The 18,262-nt window shown below is 46.3% G+C and overlaps 1 protein-coding gene across 11 annotated transcripts in view; it reads right to left on the bottom strand.

Annotated features, from left to right (window-relative positions):
- Positions 1-18,262, bottom strand: part of LOC140413952 (homeobox-containing protein 1-like) — a 167,321-nt gene that overhangs the window by 57,150 nt on the left and 91,909 nt on the right. For all 11 annotated transcript variants that reach the window (XM_072500949.1, XM_072500948.1, XM_072500947.1 and 8 more), the window contains exons 3-7: positions 14,866-15,322; positions 14,366-14,451; positions 9,421-9,531; positions 8,045-8,192; positions 4,218-4,300 (exon numbers count right to left, since the gene is read on the bottom strand). In XM_072500949.1, coding sequence (XP_072357050.1) covers positions 4,218-4,300; positions 8,045-8,192; positions 9,421-9,531; positions 14,366-14,451; positions 14,866-15,314 — 877 coding nt within the window. In that variant the 5' untranslated portion in view covers positions 15,315-15,322. The remainder of the gene's footprint in view (positions 1-4,217; positions 4,301-8,044; positions 8,193-9,420; positions 9,532-14,365; positions 14,452-14,865; positions 15,323-18,262) is intronic.

Here is an 18,262-nt window from a genome sequence, read left to right as displayed (position 1 = left end):
CCACATCAAACAGCTCCTCGTGTTCCCCCGCCACCTCCTCCTCCTTCTGGATCGCCTGACCCCGGGCCGCCAGCTTTGTTTCCACACAGTCGACCACTGCATTGATCGAATCCACCGCCCGGATCAGGTCCTCCAGACTCTTCTTACGTAGCTGGGCGAACTTCTCATTCAGGAGGCTCACCAGCTAGTCCGTTGACCACTGAGCCGGCAGGGCCACTCCCTGCCCCTCCGCCATCTCTACATGCGTCGCAGGAGCCGCACCAGCTCCAACCGACTGATTCCCTCTTTTTCGACCGCTTCTGGCCCTCAGTTCCATAGACCAGAGGGTCAATCTCTTCCATTCACTCTCCTGCACCATTTGTCCGCCTCACATCCACCTGCTAACCGGGGAAAAGGTCCGAAAAAACCACCACCAGCGGGAGCCACCAAATGTGCGACCACTCACTCCATGGCCGCCACTGGAAGTACCTTCTGCCGTTCTTTCAACTACCCAGCTTCCGGGGCCTCCAAATAATCCACCTGCAGGATCACATCCACTAGCCTAGCCATCTCTGCCCACTCCGTCTTCTCCATATGTTCCCGTATCGATACAAACTCCTCCTAACCACTGCCTTAAACGCCTCCAATAGCATGCCGTCCGAAACCTCACCTGTATCATTCAGCTCCACATACCCCCGAATAGAGTCCCTCACCTACTCACACACTACCGCATCCGCAGACAACCCCATGTCTAATCTCCACTGCGGCCCCTCCCCCGTCCACCCGCCAGCAGAGTCTTATCCACCATGAAGTAATCGATCCGGGAGTACACCCTGTGCACATGGGAGAAGTACGCAAATTCCTTCACCCTCTGCCTTACAAACCTCCATGGGTCCACCCCCCCACGCGCTCCATAAACCCTTTCAGCTCCCTCCCCACTACCAATATCCTCTCTGACCGTGGATTCAACCGGTCCAATTTCAGCTCAATAACCATATTCAAATCCCCCCTACAACCCATTATCAGCCGGTGTGATTCCAGGTCTGGGATCTTCCCAGCCTCATGAATTCGACATCCTCCCAATTTGGGGCATACACATTCACCAACACCACTGACATCCCCCACTGGCATACCCTCCAATTTCCCATTCACCTTCATAAACCTTCCCCCTGGGGTCTGCCACTATGTTCCCCACCTCAAACGCTACCCGCTTATTTATCTGCACTACCACCCCCCCGCATCTTCATATCTAATCCTGAGTGAAAGACCTGGCTTATCCACCCATTACTTAGCTTAGTCTGCTCCCTGATCTTCAAGTGCATTTCCTGTAAAAATGCCACATCCGCATCCACATGCCAAAGATGTGAAGGTTAGGTGGATTGGCAATGCTAAATTGCACCTTAGTGTCCAAAAAGGTGAGGTGGGGTTACTGGGTTGGGGTGGAGGTGTGGGCTTAGGTAGAGTGTTCTTTCCAAGAGCCAGTGCAGACTCGATGGGCCGAATGGCCTCCTTCTGCACTGTAAATTCTATGATTCTATCCACCTTTAAAGTCCCCAATAGTGCAAGTTCAGCCTTCTCACATTCCATGCGATCAGCCTGGTTCCCCCCTCCCAACAATATTGTTATTGTTGTTCCCTCCCAACAATATAAACAACAATAACAATGAGAAAAAAGGTGCGCTCACCCAGCACGATCCGCCAGAATCCCACCAAAGAACCCCACAAGAAAGAAAAACGACCCGAGTGAAAAGAGGTTCTCCCCTGACCATCCCCCCAAAAGAAACAAAGCAAAAAAAACCGCCAAAAATACAAAAAGGGGGGCAGAGAGAACAAACATTCCCTCACACCTCCTCCAGAGTTCAATGTCCTCCCTCTCCTGCCAGTCCATTGTCTCTCACAAACTCCACTGCCTCTTCCGGTGCTCCAAAGTAGTACTCACGACCATTGTGGGTCAACCAGAGGTGGGCCGGGTACAACTTCCCGAACTTCACCCCGTTCTTTTTAAAAAAAATATTTAGAGTAGCCAATTATTTTATTTTTTTCCAATTAAGGGTCAATTTTTTAGCGAGGCCAATTCACCTGACCAGCACATCTTTGGGTTGTGGGGGTGAAACCCACGCAGACATGGGGAGAATGTGCAAACTCCACACGGACAGTGACCCAGGGCCGGGATTCGAATCCAGGTCCGCAGCACCACAGTCCCAGTGCTACCACTGCACCACATGCCACCCTGGTCTTAAAGAGGGCAGTCTTAAATCAGTTGAAACCCGCTCCCCTCTTAGCCTGTTCATATCTGGAGCTCATTATCGTCCCAGGTATATCGCCTCATCTGTCTGGCCCACCTCAATATCTTTTCCTTATCCAGGAATCAGTATAACTTCACCACCATCACCCTTGGCGGCTCGTTCGCCTCCGGCTTCCTCATCAGCCCCATGTGCGCCCGATCAACCTCCAGGTCAAGGCTCCCTCCCCCAACAGCTTCTCCAGCATTTTGGCTACATACGTGCCTGTGTCCACTCCCTCGATGCACTCTGGCATATCCCTGGTTCTAAAATTATGCCTTCGGGAGCAGTTCTCAAAATCCTCCACCTTCCCCTTAAGCCGCTTCTGGGTCTCCTGCATCATCCCAATCTCTGCCACCAACAAGGTAAGCTGCTCCTCATGCTCCCCCACCGCCTCCTCCATCATCTGGATCGCCTGGCTGTGGGTCTCCAGCCTCAGCTCACACGGTCGATCCCCATTCGCTACCACCAAGAAAACACAACAGCATCTATGCTTCCTCAGGAAACTAAAGAAATTCAGCATGTCCACATTAACTCTTACCAACATTTACAGATGCACCATAGAAAACTTCTTATCTGGCTGCATCACAGCCTGGTATGGCAACTGCTTGGCCCAGGACCGCAAGAAACTTCAGAGAGTCGTGAACACAGCCCAGTGCATCACACGAACCTGCCTCCCATCCATTGACTCCATCTACACCTCCCACTGCCTGGGGAAAGCGGGCAGCATAATCAAAGACCCCTCTCACTTCCAACTTCTTCCATCGGTCAGGCGATACAAAAGTCTGAGAACACGGACGAACAGACTTAAAAACAGCTTCTTCCCCGCTGTTACCAGACTCCCAAATGACCCTCTTATGGACTGACCTCATTAACACTACACCGCCGTGTGCTTCACCCGATGCTGGTGTTATGTAGTTACATTGTGTACCTTGTGTTGCCCTATTATGTATTTTCTTTTATTTCCTTTTCTTTTCATGTACTTAATGATCTGTTGAGCTGCTCGCAGAAAAATACTTTTCACTGTACCTCGGTACGCGTGACAATAAACAAAATCCAAATCATCTCTCAGCGGGTCTACCACCTTTGCCGGGTCCTCCAGAGCCTCCCTCCACTGCTGACTGAACTTTTCGATCAGAAAATCCACCAAGTGCTCCGTTGACCATTGGGCTGGTAGGGCCTACCCCCTGCTCTCCGCCATCTTTCCCCGTGTCGCACGAAGAGTTGTTTGCTCTTGCAGCTCCTTTCTTCTAAACCCACTTCTGGTCTACAAATCTATTCACTAGTGGAGAATAATCTTCCTCCACCACCCTGCACTCTTTTCCTTCAAAACATCCGCCCGGTAACCAGGGAAAGGGACCGAAAAAATTGCCTCGAGTGAGAGCTGCCAAATTTGCGACCGCTCATTCCATGGCCGCCACCAGAAGTCCCATTTTATAACTCTTCCAATCATTTGTTCATCACCATTTGAAAATATGTAAAGTTTGAAATTTAAGTGCTATCCAAGTGCTCAGCACAACCACATTTTAACTAATAATGAATACCGTTCTGTATTTGGGCAGCGTTTGTAACATTTAGTGCCAGAAACCAGTTACAGCAAGACTTTTTGTCATTAATTTCTGGGGCTATTCCAGTCCCGGCCACTGCAGGAGTCGTGATGGACGGGATGGAAAATTCAACAGCAGATAGTCGGCAGGAGAAAATCTCGTCCAAGCTTTTTTAAATACATTTAGAATATCCAATTCTATTTTTTCAATTAAGGGGCAATTTAGCGTGGCCAATTCACCTACCCTGCACATCTTTTTGGGTTGTGGGGGTGAGACCCACACGGACACACGGAGAATGTGCGAAGTCCACACGGACAGCGATGTGAGGCAGCAGTGCTAACCATTGCGCCACCATGCTGCCCTCAAGCTGTTGCATTATTTTACACTAACTGCAAGCCACGACTACTTACCTGGTTTCTGTATGACTGTATTGCAGGCATTCGCAATTTCCTCACGCTTTGCCTCATCTGGATACTGATTTTCACCAAAATAACTGTAAGACAGTGAAATCAAACAAAGTACAATAAGGAACTTGTGCAAGCTGTGATATGTTGTTAGTTGGTATCTATAGTAAACAGAAGAGTATAAAAATGTTTTATGTCACTGTTGTGCAAAATCACGTTTCACTACAACTCAAAAGGTTAAGTAGTATCAGCTAGTTATGAGGTTATGGGCTCAGGCTCAATGTGGTGTGTGTGTCCAGAACCAGGGGTTAGTCTGAGGATTTGGGGTAGACCATTTATGACAGAAATGAGAAGACATTTTTTCATCCAACGAGTGGTGAGCCTGTGGAATTCATTACCCCGGGAAGTAGTTAAGGCTAAGACATTGAATACATTCAAGAGGCGGCTAGATACGGCGAATGGGATCAAGGGTTATTGGGAGAAAACAAGATTAAGCTATTCAATTGGACGATCAGCCATAATCGTGATGAACGGCGAAGCAAGCTCAAAGGGCTGAATGGCATCCTCCTGCTCCTATCTTCTATGTGTGATCAGTTACCAATTACCAATTGAGAAGTAAATTTAGCTCTCATCTGGCTGTGCTGATAAATAGCCATTCTAAGGCATGAATAATGCACATTAGTTAGTGAAATGGAATTTTAGCCAGTATACTTCCAGGAACCCCCTCCTTCAGTCTCCAGTGAAAATAAAGTTTGATGTTAGACCATGAGACATAGGAGCAGAATTAGGCCATTCAGCCGGTCAAATCTGCTCTGCATTCAATCATGGCTAATATGTTTCTCATCCCCATTCTCCTGCCTTCTCAGTCATGGATGCCTTGTCCTCCCCTTAGCATGTTTCCTCTTCCATGGGATGAATTTCTGTTGTGCTTCCCGAATATCCCCCAAAACTCCTGCCATTGCTGGTCAACTATTCACTGCCAAGCTCCCCTTCCATTCAACTCTGGTCAGCTCGTCCCTCATGTCTTTGCAGTTACCTTTATTCAATTGTAAAACAATGACATCTGATTCCAGCTTCTCCCTCTCAAACTGCAGGGTGAATTCTGTCATATTATGGTCACTTCCCCATAAAGGTTCCTTCACCTTAAGTTCCCTAATCAAGTCTGCCTCATTAGATATCACCAAATCCCCCTAGTGGTCTCTACCACAAGCTGCTCCAAAACAAATCTTGTAGACATTCCACAAATGTCTTATCTTGGGATCCTCTACCAACCCCTGAATTTCTCAGTCCACCTGCATATTGAAGTCCTCCATGATTCTTGTAACATTGCCTTTTCTATGTCCTGATTTATTTTCTGCCTCACATCTTGACTACTGCTAGGGGGCGTGTACATAACTCCAATCCGCGTCTTTTTTCCTTTGTGATTCCTCAACTTGACCCACGCAGATTCTTTTTTTAAAACATAAATTTAGAATACCCAATTCATTTTTTCCAATTAAGGGGCAATTTAGCGTGGCCAATCCACCTACCCTGCACATCTTTGGGTTGTGGGGGCGAAACCCACGCAAACACAGGGAGAATGCGCAAACTCCACATGAACAGTGACCCAGAGCCGGGATCAAACCTGGGACCTCGGCGCCGTGAGGCAGCAGCACTAACCACTGCGCCACCGTGCTGCCCCTACCCACTCTGATTCTATGTCTTCTGACCCAAAATAGCTTGTTGCTATCGATTGAAGTTCATTTCTTACTAACAATGCAACCCCGCCGCCTCTGGCCATCATAACCTTGGATATTTAGATCACAGCCCTGATTCCCCTTGCAGCCACGTCTTTGTGACACCCACAACATCATACGCACTAATTTCAATGTGTGCAACAAGGTCATGTATCTTGTTTTGTATACTACGCACATTTAGGTACAACACCCTCAGTCCTGCATTGACCGCCCCCCCTTCTCATAGTTATCCCCTTTATGGCAGTGCCTGAAGTTTGATTCCTGTGTTATGGGCGAGGCGTTTTCAGAACTCCAAAATATATCATGGAGTTCAACCAACCTCTCCCTTTAATGGATTTGTTGCTTTTCCTAGCACATGGCTTCTTCCCTAGGTGTGGGATTACAATTATGGGCACGTGGGTTTTTAAACACAAAACACTGTCTATTCCATGAACTCAACTTAACATCTTAAATAAACATTGGATCTCTTAAAACCCCTTACTTCAAAGATAACTCAGAAAATATTGCAACAGTAAATAATTCCTTAAAATGTTCCTTCAAACTTCCAAGAGACTTAACACCTTTAAACAAAATCACATCAGGTTAAAGGCTTTACTTTAAATCACCCAAATGATCCGGAGATAGTCTTTCATGGCAGAGATCCAGCTCACTGCAAAACACAGACACACACCCAGCTCTAACTAAAAACCTGCAAAACTAAACTGCAAAATGGCTGACCTGACCTCAGCCCCACCCACTCTCGGACATCACTGTTTTCTTAAAGGTACATTGCTTAAACATCCATGTCTTAAAAGTACTCTCACATGACACCTGCCACTTTCTATACGCTCTGCTCTATTACGTGTTCTGTAAACTTTACTAACCTCTCCTGAGCCCTCGGCCCCTTTAACTCGTTTAAAATCCTCATCATTAACCTGCACTCTTACCTTCTCCTTTAACTTTGGTTTTCTAATTTTCCATACAACTGAACCCCCCCACTATTTAGTTTAAAGCCCTATCTACAGCCCTAGTTATGCGATTCGCCAGGACACTGGTCTCAGCTTGATTCAGGTGAACACCGTCCCATTGGAACAGCTCCCTCCTACCCCTGTACTGATGCCAATGTCCCATGAATTCAAACCCATTTCCTTTAGCCATGTATTTACCTCTTTAATCTGATTGAACCTGTGCCAATTACCTTGTGGCTCAGTTAGTAATCCAGTGATTATTACTTTTGGTTCTGCTTTTTAATTTAGCCCTAGCTGCTCATATTCCTTCAGCAGAACCTCAATTCTTGTTCTACCTACATCGTTGGTACCTACGTGCACCATGGCAACTGGATCTTTACCCTCCCACTCCAAGTTCCTCTGCAGCCCAGATGAGATATCCCGAACCCGAGCACCTGGCAGGCAGGCAACACAACCATCGGGACTCACGATCTTGGTCACAGAGAACAGTGTCTGTGCCCCTAACTATACTATCCCCTAACTATACTAGCAATGATATGCATATTTATAGTTAACTGTATAATGTGATGGAATCCCATTAAGACTATCTGGTTGTTGAGCCAAAAGGACTGATATTAGCAAGGTGTCATGAAAGCTAGTGTGTTCAGTCAAATGCATGGTGATCACAGCATCCATTATGGCCATTTTCAGCTCAATTTATACTGGCCAGTTATACTATTCTATAATCTTTCCCTCTTAGTTTTCCTCTCTTGGTGACAAGTGGCACACATCGTTACATGATTGAATGGGTAGTGCCATCCTTTAATCCTTCATTCCTTGTGATATCCTCATATGGAAATCTGGGCAAGAGTGAGTGAGGGCTACCATAACTAAGTCCAAACCTATAGTTCCAAATATACAATGTTGTACTAGGATTGTTGCTTGGGAGGGGAAGCTTACTTTCCTTCACCTTCAGCTCACTCCATTTCGGGAACACAAAACAAATGTGCATTGGTGTAAACAAGTCTTTGAAATAGAGTGAGATAACATTACTCGACTATAGAAGGTCTTCGCAGTTTGCCATTCGTGCATGACATTTACTGCTACAGTCAGTGTAGAGAAACTGTGATTGATGGAGCAAATATCAGAGAAAGCCCCTCCATCTACATACCTTTCCATGACAGACAGGCACTCTTTGCGCCAGGTGAATCTACTTCCTCTTCTGAGACGAAAGTTTCCTGTCACCGGACTGACATTTGACCGCCACTCAGGGTCCTCTGTTGTTGTGGTGGAAACAGGCCTCATACTTAAAGTAGCACCTAAATGGGTAAAAATATAAGCTGTAATGATGAAGGATAGTGTTCATATTGATTTTATTAGAAAATTATTTGCGTTTTCATTAAGCTTTACATTAAATTCAAGTCCTCACAAACAGATACTAATTAAATGCTGCCCACATGGGTGGGAGAGTGTTGAATAAGATAACAAGGAAAAATTATAAAATTATAACCATGAAGAAAGAACGCAAAATAAACTGTGATTACTGGTAAACAAAAATACTGCTTCAAATGCAAAGCTCCCGCAATTTCTTCTTTTAAATATTGACAATATGTTTATCACACATAGCGAAGCAGGAAGTTACTTTGTTTACACAATTACCGAAATACATTTGATTTATATTTTTTTATGCGAGGCTACACTAAGTGGATGCATCTGTTTCCTATGTACCACTCTCTACTGTTGTCTCAGAATAGATGAGATTGTTTGACTATAGGTGTTTACAGTTTGCTGTTTGTGCAGGACATTTACTCCTACAGACGAGAGAAACTGCGGTCGATGGAGCAAAGATCAGAGATAGCCCCAATCCTTCAATCGGTGCTCACAAAGAGCATGAACATATGAGTTATGGAATTAATCCTTTAGTAAACAACTTAATGTCATTTTTCTTTCAGATGAATACAGGTATTGTTCTATCACTGGAGGTAGAGAGGGGCAGATTTTCAGCAACCAGTCTGAGTCAGATGTAATTCTATCCCAGTTATGCATTTAGAATTTATGGCTGTACAAATATTGCCAAAAAGAGAGACATGCCGCCAAAGCTTTTCATCTTGCCCATATCAGCACAAATACAAGAATGCTTAATTCAGAATAATCACAACAATTTATAGTGCAGGAGAAAAGGTTGGCAAGTTGGCCCCGATTGGCTAAGGGGTTGCTAAGGAAAAAGCACAGAAGGAAGCTCTTGATTCCCCAAGCTCCTGGGTAATTCAAAAATAGTGCAAAGCATGAACATACACAATTCCTTTTACTTGTAACGAACGGGCCTTGTGTACGAATGTATCTTGCCTCTAGCAAGTGCAAGTGTTTGTAGAATATCAAACTTGATATTTATTGGAAAAATGAGAAAATTTGATTTTTTTTTCAAAAATGTTACTTCACTCAGACTCTTTGGGGCTTTTCACAGTAACTTCATTGAAGCCTACTTGTGACAATAAGTGATTATTATTATTAGTTAACTCTGAGAATCCTGATCAGAATGTTGCTCACCTGGACTATTTTTTTCTAGAAGGTACCATCTATAAAATGCCCTCTTCTTGGGCTCACTCATATCAAGACCCTGCTGCAATAGCCACTGGGATATATAGCTTTGGCTAATACCTGTGGTAAAGAAAATCCAGAAGTTATTGAGAATTTCATAATAAATAATTGAAGCTGTCAAGGTTAATATTTCTATTTCTTTTCTTGTAAAATAAAAAAAAATCTTCCAAGGTCCAAAACCAGTCAGGGGCTGGTTTAGCACAGTGGGCTTGTAAAGCAGAACAAGGCCAGGAGCACAGTCCAATTCCCGTACCGGCCTCCCCAAACAGGCGCCGGAATGTGGCGACTAGGGGCTTTTCACAGTAACTTCATTTATTGTGACAATAAGCGATTTTCATTTCATTTCATTTTTCAAAATACACTTTGCAGCATACTCTCCAAGAAAACCAACAAGTTTACATCTCAAAATGATGCTATTAAGCCCACAGTTTCTATTCCAGCTCTTTTTCTAGAGCAATCCAAAACTAGTCCCGCTGCTCTCTCTCTATTGCTCTGTATTTATCCAATTTCCCCATAAAAGATACAACGATCATTAAAGCTTATCATCAAACCCTATGGTTAAACATCCCATGTTCCAGAAGGGGGTAGTATCAGCGGTTTACGGGGCTATTTTGGAAGAGGAGAAGGCGCTGCTGGAAGGGATCAAGGCAAAGTAGGAGGAAGAGTTGGGAGAGGGTACGGAGGAGGGGTTCTGGTGTGAGATGCTCCGGAGAGTGAACGCCTCCACCTCGTGTGCGAGGTTGGGGCTGATACAACTGAAGGTAGTGTATAGAGCACACCTTACAAGGGCGAGGATGAGCCGGTTCTCTGAGGAGGTAGACGATGTGTGTGAATGCTGCGGGGGGCGCCGCAAACCACGTTCATATGTTTTGGTCCTGTCCCAAGCTGGAGGATTACTGGAAGGAGGTTTCTGGGGTAATCACTAAAGTGGTACACGTGAAACTGGACCCACGCACTCGGGAAGGCATATTCAGGGTGTCGGACCAGCCGGGGTTGGAAATGGGTGGCGGAGGCAAATGTTGGAGCCTTCGCCTCGCGGATCCTGTTAGGGTGGAGATCAACCTCTCCACCCTGTGCCCTGGCATGGCGGGGGGAGCTGCTGGAATTTTTGACGCTTGAAAAGGTCAAATTTGAACTGAGGGCAAGGATGGAGGGGTTCTATAATTCATGAGCGTTATTCATTACTTACGAGAATTGGATCTCATCCCCCCCCGTTTATTAACATAACTTTTCCATTCTATTATCACTCTCATATGCTGTCAATCCCACTTATTAAGCACAGTAATAATAAATAGAAGCAAGACCACAAGTGAAGCTTGCAAAGCGCACACTCTCAATCACACTGAATCCATGTCTGAATGCTGTTTAATACATACAAGGAATGGAAGGACAGGGCGATGAGCCAATCAAAGAACAAAACAGTACAGAAACAGGCCCTTCGGCACCTCCAAACCTGTACCGGTCATGATACCACACTTGGCTAAAACCCTCAGCACTTCCTAGTGCGGTATCCCTCAATACCCATCCTATCCATGTAACTTTACTGTTCAAACCTGCTGCCATACTATTTGGGTTAACAGTGGTGGAAACTGAAGGCACTTTAGCTTCCTCAAGGTTACAACTTCAAACTTTTGAAAATTGTTGGTTAATATGCAGAGTAACCAATGCCTACTGCATTGTTTATTTCCTAGTGTCTTAAATCCCAAAATTCAAATCATGGTCATCTTGCGATACAATACACAAAGCTGGAAAGTGTTCATAGAGCTAGAAACAGAATAGGTGAAGGGGAGATGATGGTGGTGGTGTAAAGAGAGGGGATCGCAGGGAAGCAAAGTTAGATAGGAAGGAATGTGAGAAATGGGGACAAAAGGGACAGGATGTGATGAGAAGGGGCACCAAGCATTGCAGGCTGCAATTTCCTTGCATTCATCATAGGAAAGTGTTACCTGAAATGTTAAACAGCCCCTTTGCCTCATCTCACCAGATCACCTTCCACCAGATAGGAACAAAAAAAAAAGGCAGAAGAGATAGAGAAACAATGAGATATTGATTAGTAACAAGGGGCCACTGATCTTGTGTTTACGTTTTGGCTGAATTCATAGCAGATGGAATTAGAAAGCTAGAGGGAGATGTTCCAGAAGTTTGAAGTCAAAGGAACAAACAGAAACTAGAACTAGAACAGGGTACTGTTCAGTGAAGTCACAGACAGAGCTGAGAAGGTGTTGGCTAGTAAGACACCAAAGATATCTGAAGTAATCCTAAGTTTTGTGATATTTTACTACAGCCTGTGAAGCAATAGTTGAAGTAATGGAGAAGAAATTAGTAGCTGGATCTCGGAGAGCTTGTGTGAAAGCATTCAAGACAAAAGAATACTGAAAGGAGAGTTGCAAAACCCGGAAACGGATCCTTGTTGGGAACAGCGAAGGGAAAGCATTGCAAAGAACAAAGAAATGTACAGCACAGGAACAGGCCCTTCGGCCCTCCAAGCCCGTGCCGACCATGCTGCCCGACTAAACTACAATCTTCTACACTTCCTGGGTCCGTATCCCTCTATTCCCATCCGATTCATGTATTTGTCAAGATGCCCCTTAAATGTCACTATCGTCCCTGCTTTCCACCACCTCCTCCGGTAGCGAGTTCCAGGCACCCACTACCCTCTGCGTAAAAAACTTGCCTCGTACATCTACTCTAAACCTTGCCCCTCTCACCTTAAACCTATGCCCCCTAGTAATTGACCCCTCTACCCCGGGGAAAAGCCTCTGACAATCCAAAAGATTGCATGAAAGAAGATTCTAAAAATGTGTCTTTTTGAGAGTGAAGTTTGGAATGACTTGTGTGGAAGTCATAGTGAGATATGTTGGCTCATGGCAAAAGAAGCATTTGGGAATGGGGTTTAAGGAGAAATCCACAGAAGTTCACTTTGGTGGCATATGCCACTTGGTTTCAGAGTGGAGTGTGTCTGACCACAGTCAGGTAGCGGGTTTAAAGGACTGTGTGTTGACTGAGAACATTATAGCATAAGATTATATTTTGAAACCGGTGTTATCCTTGAAATCTGAGCAGATTTGTGAAATTAAGAGGGGAGTGAAGGATTATTGTGGACGTGATTTAACGTCCAACTTGGGTGTCGGGAGAAGGACATTGAATCTCGCACAACACTTTAAACGCCACACCAGATTAAACGAGTCGCACAAGACATCGTGACCTGAATCTCTCCCTCACTGGGCGTGATGTCGATCAGCATATTTAAATGAGCCATTAAGCTTATTTAAATCTACATTCACGGGCTTCTCCCAGCACCCGGGACCTAATGGCTGCGCCTGGGAGACCTCGTCAGGGTGCCATTTACTACTGGCTTCCACAAACGTGGGCCAGTCATAATGGCAACTGAGAGGGTACCCCAGGCTATTAGAGATCCCAGAGTGGTCGGAGACAGGGCATGGTGGCACCTTAGCACTCCCTTTGGTACCTGGGCACTGGCAGTGTGGTAGGGGAATGGTCGGTGTTCCAGGTTGTCACTGCCAGGGATCGGGCCCAGGGGCCTCCCGGAGGTTGGGGGAGTGAGAATCGGGGCAGCCAGACAAAATGCCACCCAATTTGTGAAGAGCCTTTCGTGCTGGGCTTGATTCCAGAAGTTCGGCCTCGGTGCAGAGAAATTCCTTGAGGCCAAAAGAAATGGCAAAGCGATGTTGAATAGCGGGGTGTTCCTCTGTGCTGCAACCGCCGAGAAACACCCCGCTAAACACGTCCAAAACCAGACATAGAATTTTTCCTATTAAATCACACCCTGAATTATTGTTAAACTTTTCATGCTTAATAAATCTCCCCCCCTCTTGTTGTTAATAGCTACTTGGCAGTCCTGTGACCCTGTCCTTCCCAAGCTTTCTAAAAAAAAAGTTAGTCTTTTGAGCCAGGGATCCGTTCTGGGATCTTCCTGCCCAATTATATCAACTGGGATGATAACAACATCCACGGTGCTTCATAGGAACGACAATATGGTTCCAATGTCAGATGGTGTATGGCTTGAAGGGGCATTTTCAGGTGGTGGTGTTCACATGCATCCGCTGTCCTTATTCTTCTAGATGATAGAGGTTGCAGGTTTGGATGGTGCTATCGAAAGAGTCTTGGTGAGTTTCTGCAGTGCATCTTGTAGATTGTACACACTGCTGCTACTATGTTTTGGTGGTGGAGAGAGTGAATGTTGAAGGTGGGAAATGGGGTGCCGATCTAGTGGGCTGTTTTGACCTGAAAGATGTCGAGCTTCTTGAGGGTTGTTGGAGCTGCACTCATCCAGACAAGTAGACAAGTCTCAGATAAAAAAATAAGTCTCACATCTACTTTGTTGCCCACGGTAACACTTCAGCCCTCATATCTAAAATCATCATTTCTTTTTAAAGCACATTTATATTGTACTACCTTCTTCTGACCTGGAGCCAGGAATTTACAAGTACTTGTCAATCTATAAACTACAGGACATCTGATAATGCATATAAATATATAAAAACTTCACGAACAGTATTCGTGCTAATTTTTCTATTTCTGGGAGTTCCCCTGAGAAGCATTTCATTAATTCGGAAAGCATTGCATTAAGTAGGAAAAATTGACACAAACGATCTTGCTGAACACCATATGTACCCTCAATGTCTGAATACAAAGGGGTACTGTTATTTGAAGCTATACTAATGTCCCTGGCCTATTTATAAACTTGAGAGAAGCTGAAAAAGCTCTGTACAGGGACTTCAATGAGAAATTAGCAACAAGGTACCTTAGACTTGTATAGACAATTTTAAAAAAAAATTAAATTTTATGCACGATTTCAATAACAGTACAAAGCACAGATAATACGTCAAAGAATAACTGATCTCACCTGCAATTTCCACCCTTTGTATCTTACCTGTGACTTGCCCCACTACAGCCTGAGAAATCCGTCTGTTGGCTAAAAATGCTTTGATTTCTTCTTTTACTGCATTACTGTCCCTTCTGAAAAAAAGCAGAATATTCTCATTAATTTTTCCATTTGTTTTATTATTCCCTTTCATTACCCACACTATCCCAAACTTCCCATTTGGTCAGACTGTGCATCCTGATCTGGTTCTCTGCATCCAGCAAACCAAGCTGGTTCTGTTCATGAATATAATATACTGCCACCATCAACACTGCCCCTAAATTCTAATTTGGCCAAGGGGTGCAATTCAGATGTGGCTCTTTTTTTGTTCCGTAAAACACCTCTTTCTGTATTGCAATCCCTCAAAATAGGCTAGGCAAGAAATGGCAACAAAATTCAAGCTATGATGGATGGATGCAACTTAGTCTATAACCTGTTAACAGCTGGGGAGTACAAAGTCCTGAAACTATCCTGAATACTTATGCAACTACATGGACTTTCCATATTACCTCATGTACTCCTCCACTTTATCCTCCAAATCTGCATCATCATCTCCTGTGTCAAAACTATATGACCTCTGACTCCCACTGTTCTGGTACCGCGGAGACAATGTTCCGCTGGCAACAAGTCTCTCATTTGCAGTGCTTTCTCGCCCTGTGTGGCTTGCATTGTAGGGTGGAGGCGAAGTGTCATAGCTATTGCTGGGTGATGGTGATTGCGCTATACTTTGAGTCTGTGTAGCAGCAGAAGCAGTTGAAGAAGATGCTGAAACATTGTTGCCATAGTTGCTGCTATAGTTGGGCCGTCTAACAAATTTTTCATTTTGTTCCTGGTCAAGCCGTTCCATTGTTTCAAGTGCATGAATTATTTCATGCTTAGTCATTCCTGATCGGCGCAGGCGCTGCAGAAGATCAATTTGTTCAATAGTGTATCGGGGCTCATCATTGTAGTAAGACATGATGTCATCTGCCAAGGAGAAATAGGTAATAGATCAGTGATTAAGTAGAAAACTGAGCCTGGGAATGTCCAATAACTATGTTATTTTCATTCTTCTAGATCAAACATTTACAACTAGTTCTGTTAAAGGTTCTGACCTAAACAGTTAACTCTTTTCCACACAGATGCTGCTTGATCTGAGTATTTCCAGCATTTTATCGTTTTATTTCAGATTTCCAGCTTCCACAGTATTTTGCCCTGGTATTCACATTAACACTTTTTTGCTCTTCCTTTTCCCAAAATGTTGACTTTTGCTTGGCTTTATCACACCAAGGCTAGTGTTACCTCAGCCTAGTGGATACTCCCCATATGGGAGTCTAGATAATGAATGTTGCCAGGTTCTTCACGGGCATCACATCACAGGGTTACAGGATATTTAAAAAAAAAAATTTAGAGTACCCAATTAATTTTTTCCAAATAAGGGTCAATTTAGCATGGCCAATCCACCTAGTCTGCACATCTATGGGTTGTGGGGGTGAAACGCACACAAACACGGGGAGATTGTGCAAACTCCACACGGACAGTGACCCAGAGCCGGGATCGAACCTGGGACCTCAGCGCCGTGAGGCTGCAGGGCTAACCCACTGCGCCATTGTGCTGCCCTAGGGTTACAGGATATTAATCAGGAGCCGGGACACAAATTAACTTTTCTTTCCTAATCTATAAGCACAGCGTCAGTTGGGGCACCGAATGTTGCTAATCTGGCTGAGATAGTTAACTCAGCATAGGATAGAAATTAAAACCTTTTGCTCTATACGATTTAGTGCTACCTCTGAGGGAGCCTAAGAAATATGAATCATGACTTCCAGTTGCGGCTATGCCTAGGTAGGTCGCACGTTCGGCAGCTCCCACCGGGAACGGACTTTTGGGCTCTTCAGAGGGGCCCCAACGGCAATTGCTCGACGGCTTCCAGTGTGGGAAGGTGACAGCAAGCCCCCCCCGACATTATATGGATTGGACCAGGTGTGGAGCGGTTAAAAAAGTGATCCTGGTGCAGCGAAAAGTGCGAGGGAGGAAAAGCAAGATGGCGACGGGTGGAGACCAAGTAGCGTGGGCGCAGTGGTCGCAGGAGCAGCAGGGGTTTCTTAAACGCTGCTTTGAGGAGTTGAGGACAGAAATGCTGGTGCCAATGAAGGCGGCGATTGAGAAGCTGGTGGAGACCCAGAAGGCCCAAGGGGCGGCGATCCGGGAGGTGCGGCAAAAAGCCTCGGAGAATGAGGACGAGATCTTGGGCCTGGCAGTGAAGGTGGAGGCGCTGCACAAGAGGTGGGCGGAAAAATTCGAGGACCTGGAGAATAGGTCGAGGAGGAAGAATCTTTGGATTCTGGGTCTCCCTGAAGGAGTGGAGGGGCCCGATGCTGGGGCATATATGAGCACGATGCTCAATCCGCTGATGGGCACGGGAGCTTTCCCGAGGCCCCTGGAGCTGGATGGGGCTCATCGGGTCCTGGCAAGGAGACCCAAAGCCAACGAGCCGCCAAGGGTTGTAGTGGTGAGGTTCCACCGCTTTGTGGACAGTGTGTCCTGAGATGGGCCAAAAAAGAGCGGAGCAGCAGGTGGGAGAACATGGAGATTCGAATTTACCAGGATTGGAGTGCGGAGGTGGCTAAGAAGAGGGCTGGCTTCAACTGGGCCAAGGCGGTGCTCCATCGGAAGGGGGTGAAGTTCGGGATGCTGCAGCCAGCGCGATTGTGGGTCACGTTCCAAGATCGGCACCACTATTTTGAAACGCCTGATGTGGCATGGAACTTTATACAGACTGAAAAGTTGGACTCAAATTGAGGGTTTGTCGTGGGAGGGGATGTTTACTGTGTTTACTGCGTTTGGGGAATGTTCTTTTTATGTGAGTGCTGGTTGGGGATGGGTGAATGGATTTGATGTGGGGGCGGTGGGAGAGTGTGGGCATCGATGTTGGGAGGGGCAGGGCCCCACGGAGGAAGAGGGGCGGTGGAGGCCCGGGGGTAAGGCCGCAAAAAGGAGCTGCGCCAGAGGAGGCGGGGCATGCTCAGGAAAGCGCGGGGTTATTCCTGCGTTAGGGAAGGATGGGGGCGGGGCCGGGGGTGGGGAAGAGAGGGCGGTGCTGGAGAGGAGCGCACACTGACTGCCAAGGGGTGGGGGGATTCTCACACTGGCGGGGGGGTCGACGGAATGGTGGGAGAGGCCGGCGTCAGCAGGAGTCAGCTGACTTACGGGAGTGTCATGGGGGGAGCAAAATGGCTAGATGAGGATCTAGCGGGGGGGGGGGACTGGGCTTCTGCTGCATTGGCCAAAGGGGAGCTGGAAGTAGGAGAGGTAGTCGGGGCGGGGGTCCGCCGCCTGGGGGACTGGAGGGTGCGGGCACGTGGCTGGCCTAGAAAAGGAGATGGATAGTCCCGGGGGGGGGGGGGGGGGGGGGGGGGGGGGGGGGGGGGTAAGCCCCCCGATCTGGCTGATAACTTGGTTTGTGAGGGGCCTGAAAGGGCCGGTCAAGAGGGCCCGGGTGTTCGCACACTTAAAGGGACTGAAGGCAGACGTGGTTATGCTCCAGGAGACACATCTGAAGGTGGCAGATCAGGTTAGGCTGAGTAGGGTTGGGTAGGGCAGGTCTTTCATTCAGGGCTGGATGCGATGAAACAGAGGGGTTGAAATACTGGTGGGGAAGCAGGGGTCATTCGAGGCACTGAATATTGTAGCGGATAATGGAGGTCGATATGTAATGGTGAGTGGTAGGTTGCAGGGGGTGCGGGTGGTACTGGTGAATGTATATGCCCCGAACTGGGATGATGCCGGATTTATGAAACGCATGCTGGGTCGGATTCCGGATCTGGAGGTAGGAAGCTTGATAATGGGGGGGGACGGGACAGATTTTTTCATTTTGAGTAGGGCGCTAATCCTGAAAGTGGAGGGAACGGAATATTCGGCCATAGCCAT

This window comes from Scyliorhinus torazame, chromosome 1, assembly GCF_047496885.1.
Source record: "Scyliorhinus torazame isolate Kashiwa2021f chromosome 1, sScyTor2.1, whole genome shotgun sequence".
In the NCBI taxonomy this organism is placed as follows: Eukaryota; Metazoa; Chordata; class Chondrichthyes; order Carcharhiniformes; family Scyliorhinidae; genus Scyliorhinus; species Scyliorhinus torazame.
Note: the sequence above shows the minus strand (reverse complement) of the source record. Positions and strands in the feature narration are given on the sequence as shown.